The sequence below is a fragment of the Molossus molossus genome, unplaced genomic scaffold (assembly GCF_014108415.1).
Source record: "Molossus molossus isolate mMolMol1 unplaced genomic scaffold, mMolMol1.p scaffold_m16_p_4, whole genome shotgun sequence".
In the NCBI taxonomy this organism is placed as follows: domain Eukaryota; kingdom Metazoa; phylum Chordata; class Mammalia; order Chiroptera; family Molossidae; genus Molossus; species Molossus molossus.
In genome coordinates, this window is record NW_023425377.1 from 15,055,193 (window position 1) to 15,075,451 (window position 20,259).

Sequence of the window (20,259 nt, forward strand, 5' to 3'; positions counted from 1 at the left end):
CTCTGCATCCTGTTGCTGTTAAAACAATTGAAAAGGGCTCCTCTTTAAGAATGACACATTTCAGCACTGAGTCATGTGTTTGGTATGCTGCCCTCCTCCAACCTTTTGATGGCCAGAAGGTCAAAACCCAAATTGGCCAGCGTGGCAACCAAGATCAGCCCCAGCCTTCTTTCTCCAGCTTCAGGTCTTACTGCTTCTGTATCTAAACATTTGTGTTAAGATGACTGCTTCTCCAGTGTTCCTGGTTACCTGTTCCTTTTCTCCTTGATCCCAGACTTCAGCCAGAGGGATCTTTATATAATGGAAGACCCACAAATTGCCCTTGTGAGTCAGATGGAAAGCCATTGGAAAGTCTAGCGCAGAAGAAAATTCAAAGACTTTGTGTTGGTCTACAAGACACTGGAACCTGCCCTGGCTACCTGCTGAGTCTTACTTGCCACCTCTCTCCTCACTTTTCCACTCCAGCCAGACAGACCTCCTTATTTTCCTCAAACTAGTCTCTGAGAGTATGGAGTTTGTCTTACTGGCTGTGCATTGCCCATAGAGTACACTGGACATTGCTCACTGTTATCAGTCCGAACAGCTGCAGCCCTCCTCTGCCTCTACGGAGTTGCTCATACTTCCCTCTTGTCAAGAGTTCCTTGCCTTTGTCTTTAAATTTAGCTCATATTTCTGCATCCAAGTCAAATCTATGCTTTCTCTGAGTTCTTCAATGAATGTCTCAGCCTACAGTGGTCACCTGCTCCCCTACATCACTGGAGAAATGAAAACTTCACCTACCAGGGTGGTCAGTGGCCTTGCATGTGCAGAGGGAGCACGGGAAAAAAAATAAATAAAAAATGAATGACACATTTCAAAGTTAGAGAAAGGAAATTTTTTGTGCTCTTTCTACTTATTAAATAATGGGACCAGACTAGTATAGCCGAGCTTAAGTTTTTAACAGTAATTTAACACTTTCAGTCCTTTCACTGGCCTCGTCTTGTTGAGACTAGTATTCTTCATCCACCACACTTACCTAACCTTATAACACCCTCTTTCTGCCAAATGGATTAACTTTCTTTTTTTTAAAAAATTATTTATTTTTATATATTCTTTTTTAATTAATTTATTTTTGTTACAGATGTTTCTCCTTTTTTCCCCATTGATACCCTCCTCCCCATCCCCTGGATTAGCTTTCTTTTATTGCTTATTTAAGCCTCTGAATCCTTGACTGTCTCCTATGGGGGAGGGAATCATGCTGTTAACTGGTGATTCCTGGGATCCTCTGGTCCTCTTGGCTTTCACCCACTTGCTGAGCGTTTTACTTTATTAAACTAGCTTAATTGGTTACCAACATTCTAAAATAGGTAACCACTCTTCACCGAACCAGCTTTGGCACTTCTAGGTGTAGTCCATTTCTTGCAAAGCCCACTGCCTGATCACGATTCCACAGTGATTTCTTTTCCTCTGAAATTTGTAGCCTCTTGGCAATGACTAGCATTATACTTTAGTCTCATCTACTGAAGTTGGGTCCTAAGGCTGGGTCCTGGTTTTTTACTATCTGACTATAATTGTCATGCTTATATTTGAATATAGATTTTGTGCTTTTTGGTACTTCAGGTAAGGTGGGTTTGCTGGCATTTATGCTTAAAATAGGACAGATTTTTTTAATATGCTTAAATGTTTGATGGAACTAAGGTCAACTAAATTTAAGATTATACCTTTTTAAAACTCAATTTTTAAATATTTTACTTTGAAATCATTTCAAATATAAACTTCATCAAGATTCACTAATTTTTAACATTTTGCCACATTTGCTTTATCGTTCTTTATAAACATTTTTCCTTGACCTCTTTGAAAGTAGGTTGCATCCTCCTTTACAACCCTTAATACTTGAGCATTTATTTCCTAAGATCAAAGATATCCTCATACGTAACCACAATAAAGTTTTCAAATTCAGGAAGCATTTAATTTTATCTAATTTGCAGCCCATATTTCATTATTTTGTCAGTTTTTCCAATAATGTCCTATAAAGAAAGCTTTTCCCTCCTCTAGTAAATGATCACATATTGCATCTAGTTGCAGTATAAAATAGAGCATACGTACTAGGGACGGTTCCTCATTTGAGGTTTGTCTGATATTTGTTTATGAGGGATTCAGGTTCAGACAACGTTGTGTTCTCAGGGTACCTCATCTGCAGGCACGTGACCATCATTTTCTCATTGCTGATGTTCACTTGGATTCTCCCTCAGGTCGGGGTATTGTCCCGTTATTCCCCAGTATAGTGACTATTACTTGCACAAATAATTCCTTTACTACCACAAAAATATATTGCTTTTTATCAAACTTTCCCCTCTACATTAGGTAGCTACACAATTTTTAAAAAATGTTGTGTTGCATAACCAATGGACATGGACAACAACGCTGGGGACGGGGTGGGGGGGATGGGGAGGAGGGTATCAATGGAGTAAAAAAGGAGAAACATCTGTAACAAAAAAAAAATATATTGTGTTAAACACATAAAGTTTTAACCATTTTAAGTGTATAGTTCGGTAAATGTTAAGTATATTCACATTATTGTGAAACCGATCTCCAGAATCTTTTCCATTTTGCAAACCTAAAACTAGACCCATTAAATAGCTCCCTATTTTCCCCCTCCTCCAGCCCCTGGCAGCCATCATTCTACTTTTCTCATTCTGTGAATTTGTCTATTTTAGATACTTTAAGTGGAATTAGTTATCTGTTTTTTTGTGATGGACTTATTTCACTTAGCAAAATGTTCCAAAGGTTCATCCATGTTGTATCATATAACAGGATTTCCTCTTTAAGGCTGAATAATGCATATGTATATATCACATTTGGTTTATCCTTTTGTCCTCACTGGGTACTTGGGCTATTTCTGTCTTTTTGGCTGTTGTGAATAATACTATTAAACTCTTGTAAGCTATTAAATACTATAGTTTAATGCTGTTAAACTATTAAACTGTTATAAACAGGAAGGAAAAGAATATAACCCTAGGTCAGAGATGAGTTTCTTGAGGTTGCCATGAAGTTAAAGCTGATTAACACTATATATCAGCATTTAAAAACACTTTCAGAATAAGGAATTGTCAATATGTCTGGCTTTTTAAAAAACTGAGTAGTTGGTAACATTTTTAGTTTTGTTTGAGGTATTCCTTTGGAAAGGGAATTTGGATGATGGTAATGAGCTTCACTCCCAGAAGTGATGCATATTTATGTATAGGATTGATTGGTAATGCCAGAAATCTTGAGCAAATAGCCTAATTTTGTAAAAGCTTATCAGTAGACAAGTAAAGTTTTCATTTAGTCAAAGCTAGAATCATCAATAAATTCATATATCTAAAGTGGAACCCAAAAAATACAAAATGTTCTACTTTCTAATAGTAGTCACATTTTGAAGCTGAGGATTCTTTTTCATAGTGGTTTTCTCTTGCCTTGACACAAAATAACTGTTAAGCCCAAGTATTCTCCTTCCTCAAAATTTTGGCACTCATTACTCCTACATTATTAAGAAGACAGCTATATTTAAAACTTTTTATAGGTTCACAGGAAGTTGTGAAGATCGTAGAGAGGTCTCTTGTACAATTCATCTGGTTTTCCCCAGAAACTATTTTTATTTAAGTCAAAATACCTGAATAATTTTCCTTTTAAACTTTTTGGGTAGTTAAAGACTGAAAATGGGTAAGGGTAGAATGAGTCACTAAAGTATTAATACATCTCCATTTTCAAACACCAAAGAGTATTGTGTTGCAGATTTTCACAGACTACACTTGAGGAATTAGATTTGAAGATTTTATGACACTATCGTTTTGTGGCTACTTTATATTCTTAAAAAGGATACAGTTTGTTTCTTTTAAAATTTTATTTATTGATTTGAGAGAGAGAGAGAGAAACATTGACTTGTCTCACTCACAGAATTCATTGCTTGATTCTTATATATGCCTTGACCCAGGATCGAACCCCAGATCTTGGTGTATCAAGGTGATGCTCTAACCAATTGACCACCCAGCCAGGGCTCAAGGTTAGTTTTATAGGTTAGTAGCTTTCAAACTTTTGAGTATAGTTACAAATACATTTTACATGCATAGGAATCCATATATGAAACAGTTTCATTATTGTTACATATATTTACACTGATTTTTTTTTTTTTTTTCAATCCTCACTCGAGGACATTTTTTTGGATATTTTGTTCAGTTAGAGTGGGAGGAAGAGAGAGAAACATCGACGTGAATGGGACACATCGAGTGGTTGCCACCCTCACGACCCAACCAGGGCCGGGGACAAACTGCAACCGAGGTACGCGCCCTTAGCGGGAACCAAACCCGGGTCTCTCTGGACCTCAGGCTGATGCTCTAACCGCTGAGTCAGACCGGCCAGGGCTACACTGATTTTTAAATTTATTTTAATCACTGTTGGCAATCCTCAGATTTGATTTTACAGCCAACATCTCCACCCTCAATTTGAAACACTGCCATGGCATAAAGCATTCTCCATGTGGGGCGATAGCATGTTACTGAGATGGGCGTTGATACCCTTTTCCTGCTCCTTTGAGGAAATCTTACTATTATTTAAAACCATTTTTCTGCTTTTTCCAATCATCCACCAGTTTGTACTTATTTTTTCCTTTTTCTTTTGGTGCTGGCAATTTCATTACACAATTAAGTGATCCCTACGTTGTTGAAAACATTTAATGTTTGTATTTTATCTGCTTCAGAGGGAAAGGCAAGGGAAAAACCATCCTAGATGAGAAATTAATGTTCTTATTAAACTCCATTAGGGTAAACACACCAGATTCCACAGCTTATTTGATATAAACAACTTTGCTAATTGGCTGAATCATCCTCACATTGAGATTATAAATTAAAGATATAGAAAAGATCCTAAACTCTAGTTAATTTTTAGTTGAAAATAAGGTCAAATTACTTAAATGAAGTAAGTTTTAGCAAAAAAAAAAAAAAAAGGCTAACATTTATTGATCTGAATCCTTAAGGTAGGAAACAGTGTTAATCCATTTCACACATGAGAAAACTGAATTTGGAGAGGTTTAGTAATGCCTGAGAACACAAGGTTGATAAGAGACAGCTGTGAAACTTCGTCAACTGTCAACATGATTATGGTTTAGTTATTCCTAAAAAAGGGAAGGAAATTTGTTCAGCTATGGAAACGTGTGAAACTGTAATGGGGACAAAATGATGGCTTTAAATTTTTTTTTTTATTGCTTTTTAGAGAGGAAGGGGAGGAGAGAGAGGAGACGGATGCAGACATCTTTTTGTTCCACTTATTTATGCATTCATTGATCAATTCTTGTATATGCCCTGCCCAGGGATCGAACCCACAACCTTGGCAAAGTGGGACAGTGCTCTAACCAACAGAGCTACCTGGCCAGGGTAAAATGATGGCTTCTTATGAGTTAGAAACTTTTATTGTTAATACTAAGAGTGGTCATACCTCAGATAAGTTGTATTGTTTTACATAGCTCTACATTTAAACACAAAAATCACCTCTCCTCTGTCTAGTCATCTTTAAAAAGTGGTTACTGAGCACACCTATATACAGCCGTCCCTCATTTATTGCGGTTAATCCGTTCCAGCCTCTAGCAGTTGCACCTGGCGCTGAAGGATTCCTGGGGTGCTCGAATACATAGGCCTACAGTCCATACGTGCAGTAATTTTAATTTTAATTGTAATACAGGGGTATATAATTGACTCAGACAACCGAGCACATGCTGTATCATTTTCACTGTCTCCATCAACTTTTTAATGAATATTTTTGAAAACACCGCGATAGAGTGAAGCCATGGAAGTCCCAGCGCGAAGTGGCGAGGGACGACTGTATAGGAAAAGGCCTTGCAGTTAAGTAGTCAGGAAGCAAACACTTAGGTACCGATTGCTATGATAGAATAAAAAGCCATTATTTGCAAAGTTTGATAATAGTGAGAAAGGGTGCTTCCTTTGTGGACTAGCCCAGACCCAAACTTGCCCCTCCTTAGGTAAAAAAGGCTTTCCTCCTCTTTTGTGGTTTCTAAGTACTTGCTGTTAAGTTGTTGGTTTGTGGGAGGTAGCCAAGCTAATAAGACTTTAGGAAGAAAACTATTTACTTGTTAGATCGCATATCCTGGTGGTGTTGGCTCTTCCTGTATCCTTGCCCCATCTTAGATGTGTCTACAGCCTAGCCCTAAGGTACCTAATGTCAAGGATTTCTCTCAACAAAGGTATTCTGAACAATTTGTGGGGTTGGGGGCATAAGGACATTTTATAGAGAATCTGAGAACCAACGACTCATTCTCCAGAAACACAGACATATACAAAACATTTGCATCTAATACCTGGTTCTGTCTGACTACCTGAAGGTAATTTCTTGGGTTCTAAGCACCTCTGCCTTAAAGGATTGGCATTATCATTGTATTGTGTTTAATGCTGTTTGACTCAAATAGTGTTTAAAATGAACATGGTAACATGTATATGATGAAATTATTTGGTAGTGTGACTTATTTTGATGTGCAGGAATCTGAGTATAGCATGTTTAGTTTAAGGGTTCTCGATGTTTAGCCCAGGCAGATTATGCCACAGTTATTTCTTTTTTTAAAAATTTTTTTTCCTTTATTGATTTTAGAGAGAGAGGAAGAGAGAGAGAGAGAGAGAAACATCAATGAAAGCGAACATCGATTGGCCACCTCCTGCATGCCTCCCACTGGGGATTGGGCCCACAACCCTGGAATGTGCCCTGACTGGGAATCGACCGATGATGACCTCTTGCTGCATGGGTCAACACTCAACCACTGAGCCACACCTGCTGGACAAGACACAGTTATTTCTAATTCTACATAAGAAACAAAGTTATTGACCCTGTTTGATTAGAAACCAAGAATAGTATAAAGATTTGTGTTCATTGCCATTGCTTTGCAAACTGGGTCTGGACCCGTAAGGAGTTTTGAAATCTATTTGATGTGTCTGACTAGCCTTAAAACAAATAGACTAGAGTAGAAAAAAATTATCATTGTGTACTACCTAAGGTTAAGTAGTAAGTGAAACTTTTGCTTAAGGGTGTGTATTTATGTATGTATAGATGTAAGCAAGTGTATATAAAGTGTTTTTACTGGATTGTTATATGAAAATAGAGGGTGGAGCAAAAGTGGGTTTATAGTTGTTTGTATGGAAAATACAATAATAATACAAGAATAAACCTTTGCGCCACCCTGTATTTCTTCATGTGTGATGTGATTTTAAAAAGTTAGAAACCCACAACTGTATCTGTCTGCTTTTGAGGTATTTTGACTATCTGAAATTCTAGCATTTTTGTGGGGAAGTGGTGTGCTGAAAGGCTTACACATTGGTATGCAAGAGTAAAGGGGCAACTATTTTTGAAACTTTAGTGATTAGGAGAGCTGGGATTTTACTGATTCAATACTTTTTGGGTCGCTAAGGCTGAATTTTTTTTTGTGAAGCTTTTGAAAGCTATTCTAATCAGAGGAATATATATATCACAAATTTATAACTGTATTTGCTTGGTAGTGTTATGTATAGTTTAGCAAATGTAAATCAGATGTTTAATATTAAGGTATCTGGTGTCCTTTCTGATTCAAGACCAGAAAGGTCTATTCTAAGTAAGTTCAGCTATCCTGGCATTGCATAAAAGTGACCATTTGAGTATTTCTGTTTTAACCTAAAATGTGGGACCTATAAAATATGGAGGGCTTTGGGATTTTGCGGGGGAGGTGGTCAGTGGGTTTTTGTTTTTGTTCTTTGATATGAAATAATTTTCAGGAAAGGTCATGCAAATAAATATTAGGTATGGTTTAAGAAATTGTATTATAGCCATTAACAATAATGGCTTCCTTTTTCTTTCATTTCTTTTAAAGGTTTGGGCCCCATGGGATCCCTGTGACAGTATTTCCCAAAAGGGAATATAAGGATAAGCCTGAAGCCATGCAGCTCCAAAGTAATACATTCCAAGAAGGGACAGAAGTCAAGTGTGAAGTGAATGGTGCTGTTGCCGATGACCCTTCTCTTGTCCCGCCACCCGAGCCAAGCTTGGCCGAAAGCCTGTGGACTTCCAAACCACCACCACTCTTCCACGAAGGAGCACCTTATCCTCCCCCTTTGTTTATCAGGGACACATATAACCAGTCAATACCTCAGCCTCCTCCTCGGAAAATTAAGCGACCCAAACGAAAAATGTACAGGGAAGAACCTACTTCAATAATGAATGCTATTAAACTACGACCCAGGCAAGTCCTGTGTGACAAATGTAAAAACAGTGTTGTTGCTGAAAAAAAGGAAATTAGAAAAGGTAGTAGTGCAAGTGACTCTTCTAAATATGAAGATAAAAAACGGAGAAATGAAAGTATAACTACTGTGAACAAAAAACTGAAAACTGACCATAAAGTGGATGGGAAAAACCAAAATGAAAGCCAGAAACGAAATGCTGTGGTTAAGGTTTCAAATATTGCTCACAGCAGAGGCAGAGTAGTCAAAGTTTCTGCTCAGGCGAATACATCAAAAGCTCAGTTAAGTACTAAGAAAGTGCTCCAGAGTAAGAACATGGATCATGCAAAAGCTCGGGAAGTGTTGAAAATTGCCAAAGAAAAGGCACAAAAGAAGCAAAGTGAAACCTCTGCGTCCAAAAATGTACATTCAAAAGTCCATTTCACACGTCGCTATCAGAATCCTAGCTCAGGTTCCCTTCCACCCCGGGTTCGTTTAAAACCACAAAGGTACAGGAATGAAGAAAATGACTCTTCACTGAAGACAGGACTTGAGAAAATGCGGAGTGGCAAGCTGGCATCCAAGCCCCAGTCTCGTTGCACCTCTACCCGCTCAGCAGGTGAGGCCCCTTCAGAAAATCAGAGTCCCTCAAAAGGCCCTGAAGAGGCCCACAGTGAGGTTCAGGACACAAAGGAAGTGCTTGTGCCTGGTGAGCAGGATGAACCACAGACACTGGGCAAAAAGGGCAGCAAAAGCAATATCTCTGTTTACATGACCCTAAATCAAAAGAAATCTGACTCTTCCAGTGCTTCAGTGTGTAGCATTGATAGCACAGATGATTTGAAATCCTCCAACTCTGAGTGTAGTTCTGAAAGCTTTGATTTTCCTCCAGGCAGTATGCATGCACCTTCCACCACCTCCACATCCTCCTCTTCAAAGGAAGAGAAAAAGCTCAGTAATTCCTTGAAAATGAAAGTTTTTTCCAAAAACGTCTCTAAATGCATCACACCAGATGGCAGGACCATATGTGTAGGGGACATTGTTTGGGCCAAGATATATGGCTTCCCTTGGTGGCCAGCCCGTATTCTTACTATAACTGTGAGCCGGAAAGATAATGGCCTCTTAGTTCGACAGGAGGCCCGTATTTCATGGTTCGGGTCTCCAACAACATCTTTCCTTGCTCTTTCACAACTGTCCCCCTTTTTAGAAAACTTCCAGTCACGCTTTAATAAGAAGAGAAAGGGCCTGTATCGCAAGGCTATCACAGAGGCAGCTAAGGCTGCCAAGCAGCTGACCCCTGAAGTACGGGCTCTGTTGACACAGTTTGAAACGTGAACGTGGACAGTAAGGTAGGCAAGAACCATGTAAGGCACCACAGATTTTCTAGTGTAGCTAGGAAGGAGTTAACTTCTACGAAATATTTAGCCTGGTCAAATTGGAGAGAGAAATTGCACTTGGCTGCTGCTTTTTTTAAAGTAAAAACTTACCTTATAGCCATTTTTAGACAGAAGCTTAACTGAACAAGCAATCAAATTTTGTCTTAAGGAAGTGAGATTTTAGCAGTATTTTTAAGTTTTGAAGTCAAACCATCCCAAGGCATAGGAGCCATAGCCTCAACTGAAAATGAATTTTTGCAGGGACTATTAATTGCCATTTGTACCTAGTACTGTGTGTATGTGTGTGTATATATACACGTACGTGTGTGTGTATATACATACATACTGTATATAAATATAATATAGCCTGTCACTATGTGACACAGGTTGCATATTTGGGATTGCAGTAAGGGCTGGTGAGCAAGGGGGAATAGTGTGGATATTTAATGACTACTTGTTTTTTTAATTAAACACACAACCTTTCTGTGTGCATAAAGATGCAAGAGCTTGATACTTAAGTGTTTGACAAACTGAGATGCTTGCTATTCAGTTGCAGACTGGGGAAATAGCCCAGTTTTTGGGATTAAGACTGTCAAAGCTGGCTAGGTTTGAATCATCACTCTCTCCTTTGTTCATTGGGGATTTAACAAAAACTTTCAAACTTCTGGTTTGGGAGTTCAGATAGGTTTGTTTGTCTTTGGATATGTAAATAGTTGGTTGCTAAATTTGGTCAGATTTCTCCTGACTGGTTGTTCCTAAATTTTTAGGATACTTCCTGATGAATTACACTTTGTGAAATTGTCGTATGTGTAATTGTTGCATTTTGGATGTACCTAATTTGATAATTTAAAAAAATATTTCCGTTTTAGGTATCTGTTTGCAGGTCAGAAAATGAGAAAATGTAATTGTGTAATGCTCTGAAATGTAAAAAAACAAGCTGTAAATAAAATCGACTAAATCCAAATTATTTGTGTGTGTTTCTCAAAAAGCTTTGAAAATTTCAAGATGGTAGAAAATTATTCTTTGTAACTGTATAGAGGAGGTGAAAAATCAAACTTACTTCCTTATTTACCTTATCAGAGAATATATCTGAGCATAAATATTCTTAAAATGAGGATTTGTAGTATAGAGGTCTAATATGCTTCTAGATTTGAGACCCTTCTGCCAGTTTCTTATAAATGTATGGGTTTTAATTTTTTCATTTCTAGCCTTACTATCTCATCACATGCTTCATTTTTTAATATTTGGGTAATTATAACCAGTCTCTTCTCCTTGGTCCTCTGCCTCAGGTATCATTGCTTTTGGGGCTGGTAACTTAGCTCATTGTTTTTCTACATGGTCCATGTGTCCCTAAGACTAATTTCTTATTTTCCATTTTTAGCTTTATATTGTTAGCGAAAAATATCAGATTGCCTATGAAGGCATGTTTATCCCAAGATTAAGTTGCTTTCATACTTTTGTGTTTAACTTTTAAATTTGATACTATGGCAATTTGACATTTAAGTAATCCAATTTTAAATGCCTCAGTTTATGGAATTAATAATGAAGAGATTAATGGGTTTACAATCAATAGTCTGTCAGCTTCCTTAAGATTATGGACTTCTATGATTTATGTACTGATTTCTGCAAAAGAAAGTAGAATTTCTTCTGGGGAACTCAGTCAATGCTTTTTGATTATAATAAACACACAATTGAAAAAACAAGATGTTTCACTTGAATAGAACATATTCTTTCCTGCAAACAGAAACAACTATTAAAATTATTTTATAACAGGTTGAAAGAAGTTTGCATCATGATTGAGGGGCTTTAAGGAAGTATCTTAAATTTTTTTTCTGAGTATTTGTTTCAGATTAATGAGCTTGTTAAGATATTTTAGAAAGTTTGACTAAGGTTCAGATTTAAACAAGGGAGCAAAATGTCACCTAAGATGTAATTCTGAGGCTTCCTGTAACGATCCAGGTGAGTTTCATCTTAACATGGTTTTGACAGTGATAGTGCTAATATGGTCAAGTGCTTTGGCAAATGTACTTTTGTGGCATAAATCAAATTTGATTGATTTCAGAGGCCATAGGGAAAAAGAAGAAAATCATGATTGTTGAGTACAAAAAGAACACTCAATTTTATGTAGTCCATACCTCTGAGGAAAAGGTTTGAAGCATAATCACAAATGTGCATAATCTCCAATCATGCCAAGTGACCCCTCCATTATCAACGAGCAGTCAAGCATATTTTACCTGAAGTTTGAATAGGGAAACAAGTTTTAAAGAACTTAGGAACACTAATCCAATAGTTGCATGTTAATGTTTTATTCAGATAGACATTTCTTAAGCAGTTAGATAAGTTTGGAGATAGAGTAGAATTGGGTAACTGTATGCCTTTCTTTACATTTATTTCTTTTAAAAATGATAAAATGAGGCATTTACTTGTATGGAGATAACCACATGGGTAATTTTTCCCCTTGCAGAGAAAACTAGGCTTGGGCCAGGTCGCCAGTGGTCCAAGAAAAGTGGCTAAAACAAAGGATTTTGAGCAAGGGGGAAAACCAAGTGAAATGAGAGCTGTAAAAGCCAAAGATGAATTTATTTCTAGAAATTCTCAGAAATTTAGTGTATTTTTCCCTTTTAGTTTTCTAGGATTTATAGGCCAGAAAGCTGACTTCATTTGGAAAGAATATCTGGTTAACTCATTTTTAGAAGTGGAACCAGAGACCTAACAGATGAAGTAAAGTGGAATTCAGTAGTCTAAAGTCCATTTGCACAGCTCAACAGTGTGTCCTGATGGGGTTTTGATCTATATATAGTAACTTTAGTACTAAATAGATTAGACAGGAATATAGATATGAGGGACTGCAGGCAAAGGAGATGGAACTGCTACTAAAATCTACATTAGTGGGTGAGTTTCTAATTTATAAAATACTGAGTTGCTATCTCTGAGCAGGATGTACTTAATATTGGTTTTGTGGAAGGAAAACTACACATTATATTCCTTGACATACATCCTTTATATAGAATAGCTGAGTTGGGATTTGGAAATACCTTAAGAAATACATAATTTGAATCTAAAATTAGCTTTCTTTTAAGTTGTGAGTTTTTCTATGGTTGTGCTGCATTGGTTCACTTTTGTTAAGTACTTGAAGAGACTGGCAAATTTCTAGAATAGTTGGTAATGTTTTGACTTGGGCCAGGTAATGGCCTCCAATAGGGAATTTGCATGGGCAGTTAAGACCCTTTTCCGAAGTGGGGCAAATTTAGGGTTTGCTTTGGGATATTATAATTAATATTGGTGCTGTTGAAATGCCTGAAGTAGGGAATTCAGAAAAAGAACAAGAGGCTAGTGCAATACCTATTAGTAGGAGAAAATAAAACAGCTAAGCCGTATTAATTTTGCCTAGTTCTTAGTTAATAGGCTCTTCATATTCTGTATGTATAGTTTGTATGTACGTACTATATTTCAACAAAATGAATAGAATTAAAAAATGAAAGCTGTAGCAATTACTATGTTATGCTATTTTTTCTCAAAAATTTTTTTTTCTTTATTGATTTTAGAGAGGAAGGGAGAGAGAGAAAGAAACATTGATGAGGGAGAACATCAGTTGGCCACATCCTGCATGCCCCCCACTGGGGATTGGGCCCACAACCTGGGCATGTGCCCTGACCAGAAATTGAACCAGTGACCTCTTGGTGCATGGGTCAACGTTCAACTACTGAGCCACACCGGCTGGGCTATGCTATTGGAATAAAAGAAGAGGAAGTTTAAAGTCAGTGATATAGATGCTTGATATTTTTAATTTTCCAGGATGTGTTGGTGTCTTCATCATGGATAGCTGACAAAGATCAGAAGGGAAACAATTCAACTCTTTTTTTCCCCCCCCAATGTTTCCTCAAGGGACGATTTTTTTTTTTGGTATGTGCCCCTAGCGGGAACCGAACCCAGGACTCTCTGGTCCGCAGGCCGATGCTCCAACCGCTGAGCCAAACTGGCCAGGGCTAGACGATTTTTTTTTACCTTTATTTTCCTTACGATTTTAGGTAGAAATTTTCTGTTAGTCATATTAACAGAGCACTGTAATTGTGTTTTTTGTTTTGTTGTTGTTAAATATGCCTAACCATCACTACTATCCATCTGTAATTTGTTTTTTTGCTAGAAACCTTTTAAATTTGGGATGTTATTCTAGAAGGTGTTTGGAAATTAAGTCACAGGAGTGTTTTCTTGGTTAAACACTGACTGGGACATGGTTTCTAAGATTCCTTCCTAATCAACCTGTAATCTTGCACAGGGCTAACTGTGCTCCTACTTTTATTTTTTTTTTTATCCTCACTTTTGTTCAGGTAGAGTGGGAGGGAGAGAGAGGAACAGAGAGAGAGAGAGAAACATCAACGTGAAAGGAACACATCGAGTGGCTGCCACCCGCACAACCAACCAGGGCCGGGGACAAACTGCAACCGAGGTACGCGCTCTTAGCGGGAACCGAACCCGGGTCTCTCTGGACCGCAGGCCGACGCTCTAACCGCTGAGCCAAACCGGCCAGGGCTGTGCTCCTACTTTTAAAGACTGGAACTACCTCTTGGTAAAATTTTTAGGTGAATTAGTGTGACTGCATTTACCCCATTACATACTCTTAAGAGTAGGTTTTAGGTTAAAACCATCCCCTCTCAGTAACAAAAACAATTGTTTTGGATAAAATTATGAATATGGAAACTGTTTAAATTATTTGTTATAAAATTAATTAGTTTCCAAACTTGAATTATTTACATTCATCCATCACACTTTTCCCATATTTTCAAATTTGTGTACTTTACATTTTTTATGTCACTACAGCTTATGGAAAACAAATATGCCTTGACATATGTAGAGAACTATGAAAATGCAATTCTAAGATCATTCCAGCTACCACATTTGGTAGGAAATACGAATTTTTATACTGTATCTTTAAATCCATCTTGGGATGAATTGAATAAAATTTTAATGCATTTAATCTGTGAAAAAAAAAAACTAATGGCCAAACTTGAATTTTTTCTTATAGATTCTTATATTTTGGCACTAATTAAAGATTGGTTGCGGGGAGGTGTGAAGGAAAAGAAGAAACTGTAGACTCAAAATTATCAGGATTTATCAATACTGAATTCGTGAGTCAAGTTCTCATTTTCACCTGAATGAATGAGATGTTAGACGTTGTCTAACTTACAGGCCTTCCTCTGTTGGATACTTGTTTGTAAAACAATTTCTTAAAACTCTGATGTTGAAAACAAGCCAGTTTAAAAATACCTGGTCTTAAAAACTTGATTTTAACATGAATTATTTTTTTGTTTCCTTGTATCATAAGAATGTGATAATTGACCTCTTTTTATTACCTTAGAAATCTGAGTGTTAACCAGAAATCATGATTTAAAACTTCTTAAATTTTTTTTCTCTCCAATAGTCAGTATTTAGAAGGAAAACCAGATATTCCATAGCTAAAGTATTAGGCTGTTATCACATTTTTCCTTTCCTCACAAACTAAAAAACTTGTAATTATAATGCATATCAAGTTCTAGAAAGGGCTTTTAAGATATATGTAAGATAATTTGGTACTGTTCTGTGTCACTCAGTTCTCTCCAACACAAAGATTCACCTAAACGCTGTTGAAAAAGCCCAGAAGGAACAATTCCCCCCATTCCAACCCCCTTTCCTCATAAAATATAAAATAATTTGTTGCTTGCTTGGGGAGAATATATTGTAGCAATGTGAGGGTCCTCCTGTTGAGTATTAAAGATAGACATGGATGATTATGAGCATATAACTCAACTGATGCAGGTGAGTGTTCATTAACATTGTGGCACCAGTAGTGCTTGTTATCGGGCTTTTATTGAGCGAAGTCAATCTCATCCACTTTTCCGGCACACAGTTGAAAGTACAGGCTTTTGAGCCAGATTTCCTGAATTCAAAGGCTGACTTGGGTCTGTCACAAGCTGTGTGATTTTAGGCAGGTTACTCAATGTCATTGTCTGTGAAATAGGGAAAATAATAGTACTTCCTCATAAGGTAATTCCTCATTATAGCAATAAGCTGCCTGGCAGAAGACCTATATAAATACCTGCTATCATTACCACAACCACCACTTTGTGCATGGCATAGAAATTTTGTTCAGGTAGCTTTTGAGATTATCCTTCTGCAACATACTCAGCATAAATGAAAAGTTATAGCAACATGTGAAAATTATAAGAATAGCATGGTCCTCCATAAATATCTGTAAGTAGGTATGACTTATTTCCAGCAGGCATGTGGAGGGCAGCTGGGTTGGAGGTCATGGAAACTGATGAAGGGAGAAGTGCATTAACATTTCAACACTTGCCCCATTCATTTATGTATTGCATAAATCCCAGGAGTCTATTAGTCGCTGATTTCTATTCTCCCTTATGCCAAGCACAGGGCCTGACAAAGCAGAGTGACAGTCCGATTGTGAATGAGGAAGAGTGATTCTTGTTCAGACACTGACGTACTAATGACCAATCACCATTTCAGAATCCCGGCACATCCCACCCACATCATTTCAGGCATAAGTGTGAGCTGGTGGGGCTTAGTGCAGTAGAGGTCCTCCAGGAGAGCTTTCCAAAGGTATTAGAACCACAGAGCTACTTGTCAGCTCTTGGTAAACTAGCTGGTTTGCACAGATGCTGTGTTCCCCTAGGGTCCTGGTGTTTTATTATTTTAATCATATTTTGCCGAATGGTGAAAAAGTGGACGTTGATTTCAACATTTCCTTTTTATTTTTATTGCTATTGGTATGACTGAGTAGGAGACTGTTTCCCCTTTCTAGGAGGGAAATACTTCACATTCCAAGGCCTTGATCTGTGTGCGTCGTGGACACATTTTCCAGAGGGTAGTCGTTTTTACTCAAGGCTCATTTTTGAGATGCTGTTGATTACAAACCTGTGACTTTTCTTCACAATTTAGCTTTTAGCAGGGAATCTGGCTAGGAGTAGCACATCTAGGTGTGGACTCCTGGTAAGCTGGGAAGTACTATGCACAGTTTGTCTAAAACCCTGGGAAAATAACTGGTTAGAAAAATTGTACTGAAGCTAGAAGCCAGTATGTCTATTGTGTTGATCCTTTTTCCTGCGTGTTCATGTTGCAGCATACTACACTGTATTAAGAAAAAATTTATGTTGAGTGTTCAGCAAGATGATAGGTACATGTGTATAATGATTCTTTAGTTCTTCATCCAGGGCTTTGCTCTTAAGAGCGTGACCTCCTCTACTTCCTTCTTTCATGCACTCTAAAAGGGAGACAGTGTTTATTTACCCTGCTCTGACTTGTCCTTTTATATCTCTGCTGCCTCCCAGGAATAGCTGCCACATGCTTTGTCTTAATGGACAGAACAAGTAGTTCCAATGAAATTGCTTTCATGAGGATGTCCCTCCATTTTTACTGTGTTACCATCAAGGCTCCCTAGGTTTTCCTAATGGATCCTGTAGGTGTGGTCAATTTCTAAGGAAAAACCGTGAGATCCCAAAGACATTGAGGGAGGGGAAACTTCTTCAACATTAGCACAAGACTCATGAACCAGGCTCTGTGGACGGGGGACAGGAAGGGAGCAATGCACAGGGGAAGTTGCAGCTTCTTGACTCCTTTTGCCTAGAATTAAAACTAGAATGATTGTTGAAGCCTAACAGTTTTTACTTATGAATGGAGAGGTTTAAAAGATAAATTTTTCTTGTGCATTCACATTCCTTTTCATGGTGTGATTGCTGTTGGGTTATAGCAGTGTATATATTTTCCTTGAACAAAAGGGTTAATAACCTCAGTGTTAAGCCTCATTTAAGGAAATTGTTCTCGGTTAAAATTCGAAATTATGTTTATAGATCAGGTGTACAAAATTTGACCTTTTCAATGTCAGAAAAGTCTTTTAAAAAGTTTTCATTATGTTACTATTTCTAACTTAGTATTTAATTATTACAAGGCCCAAACATTCTCTAATTCAATGACTGCTGAGTTAACTACAGTGATGTGATAGATGAACTACTTATTTATACTTAAAATAGGAAATTAAGCAGACTAGCAAATATGTTAAAAAAATAAGTCCTGGCCCCGCTGGTGTAGCTCACTAGTTGAGTGCCAACCCATGCATCAAGATGTCGCCAGTTCAATTCCTGGTCAGGGCACATGCCCAGGTTGTGGGCCGTTGTGGGCCTGATCCCCAGTGGGGGCATGCAGGAGGCAGCCAATCGATGTTCTCTGTCATTGGTGTGTCTTTCCCTCTCTCTAAAATCAATAAAGTAAAAAAAAAAAAAAAGCCTGAGTCTTTCTTTTGAATTATGCTTAGTATTTGAAGTCTGTTCTGAATGCCTAAGTGAGAAAGCTTATTGAGTCAAACTTGTTTCCAGCAGATATTAACTTATGCGGTAACTCAGATCCTGAATAGTATGCACAGGTGGTCATTGGCATTAGAGGAGAAAGGGATTCATGTTTTTGGTCACTCTGCAAAACAGGGTTGCATTAATGTAATGCGATAGGGATGGTGACTTCAACCCTTATTGAATACTAAGATCAGTACTATTCTAATACTAGGTTAGTAAACTTTTTTCTTTTTGGTCGGGAACATTAAATGCCAGTTAGCTCTGGAGGCCACATCTTCGTTGTGCCTGAAGGCATTTTGCTGCTGAATTGATTTGGGCTGGAGAGTGCCCTCTCCTGGCCAAAGCTGGTGTGTACACACCTCGAGGCTCTTTTCCTTAGTTTAGAATCAAAGCTTCACATTTTGTGAAGCCAGAGTTATGTAGAATAAATTCATTATGAAAATTCAACTGAATTTTGGTCTTATTTTTAAATTTTTTTTGTAAAATGGATTAAAAGAACTCGAATGACTTCTCTACTTTTGTTAACTTGGTTTTTTCTACCATAGGTCTCAACAAATGGCAGCTATTACATCAGACAGTGACGAATCCTGCTGCTCCCTTACAGTGTCTGACAGACCACTGTGGATTCAGACTGGGAGCATTGAAGTTAACAGTGAAACGGGCAGGTCTGTCTGTGTTAAGCCCTGCCACAAAGTGAAGAGGGCACCATGTCATCACTTGATCATTTCCAAAGCAGATTAGGCTAGATGTAAAATAATTCATTAGTGGTTTTTTCCCCTAGTTTTCATTGGTAGCTGTGAATTCCTCATGTAGGTGACCGTTTTAATGAGTGAAAATAACTTTTCATTTGATATTACCTGCTGTGCTAAAAAAGTACAGCCAGCCTCCTTCGAGCTTTGATGAATGGAGAGGAATATTTCCTATGGTGGTAGAAGTTGGGTGTCAGATTGTAGAATTATATCAAATAGTCACTGAGCCTCCCTGGATAGTCAAATACTAGATTTCTTTATCTGTTCGCTATCTCACTTTCTTTGTCCCTTTTATATTCATTACTTGAACTTCTTAGTCATTTCTTCTTAATATATATGTAAGGATATATATGTTCATATATATTCTTAGTGAATTAACCTCAGAACCAATGTTATTTATAAAGCTCAGAGGATAGCAAGAATGTGGAATTGTAGTGGTAATCTATTTAAGCACATTTATGAAAACCTCCTTGGACACTGCCTAAAAGGTTTCTTTTTTGGGCTCTTCTACAGGAGGAAATGGTTTAGGGATTCTGTTTGTGTTGCTTTTGAATTTGATCTTTTTATTTGTTTGTTTCCCTGAATTAAGGCTATTTAACCCTCTGGTGTTTGCAGCTAGTGAAGAGCTGTAAGTGGTCTGTACCGTGGCATGAGCTGTAATTTGTAAGATGGGTCAGAATGGCGCATTTTGGATCAGAGGTTGAGGCAGGGATATTTTGGACTCTTACTTGTAGAGGGGTGGCAGCTACCCTTACAGTGATCTTGAGGGAATAGCGTCTTTAGTTTTCCACACCTCTCATGAATAGTGAGATCTGCTTCAGTCCTTCACCTTGAATAGGCCTCACTCAGGTTGAAGCCAAAATGACAATCATAAATAGAAGGAAATGGAGATGTACATGGGATTGGCTAGTTACTATTTTTTCTCCTTAAATTTATAAATGTGGATATTTATACCAAAGTTCTGATTCTAAATTTATTAGTATAATATCTTAGTTTTAGAAAATAAAAACTTTTCTTAGCTGAATTTGTGAAATCTTAAGTGTTAGTCTTTGTGGTTCTTCAGAAGCAAGGACTACACTCACATTCCACTCTGATGTGTGCTGTCTTTATGGCTAGAGTAATTTTTCATTGCTCAAGAAGAAATGTGACAGAATACCCTGTGAACTTTATTTATAGGCCTTGATCCAGTAAGTGAATGAAGCAGGAAAGCAGCTGGAAGATAACAAAGAGTTCTAGTTAAGAATGGGAAAGACGCCTACTATGAAATGTTTGGAAGTTCAATATTGGGAAGGATGGGAGATGGTTTTTTCTTTTTGCATTCTGTATTTGTCTGTTATTCTACTGAAAATACTATGTCATTGGTTTAAAAATAAATTTGACAAAAAAACTAATTTTTCTCTCCACGGATCACCTCTTTTGAAAGTCAAACTCTTACTGATACTTGAGTTTCCAGGGACTGTAGAGGATTTCGATGGGGTTCTAACAACTTGATATTAAAGGGAAGTTGGAATGTTAGGCATTCTGGTCATGCTCCTTTTCAGGGATTTGTATAAGCCTTATCATTTCTAAATGTTCTGCTCAGAGTCCCTCTGCT

At 37.6% G+C, this 20,259-nt stretch overlaps 1 protein-coding gene across 6 annotated transcripts in view; it reads left to right on the forward strand.

The window, feature by feature from the left end:
* PWWP2A (PWWP domain containing 2A) overlaps window positions 1-20,259 on the forward strand; it is a 43,006-nt gene that overhangs the window by 10,590 nt on the left and 12,157 nt on the right. For 2 of the 6 annotated variants that reach the window (XR_004962007.1, XM_036281661.1), the window contains exons 2-3: window positions 7,859-8,823; window positions 18,462-18,581. Coding sequence is in view for 5 of the 6 variants with exons in the window: in XM_036281661.1 (XP_036137554.1) it covers window positions 7,859-8,823; window positions 18,462-18,581 (1,085 nt within the window). In the remaining variant the exon portion in view is untranslated. Of the gene's footprint in view, window positions 1-7,858; window positions 9,554-14,603; window positions 14,707-18,461; window positions 18,582-20,259 lie in introns of those variants that run through there. The other 4 variants (XM_036281662.1, XM_036281660.1, XM_036281665.1 and 1 more) reach the window with 4 other exon arrangements.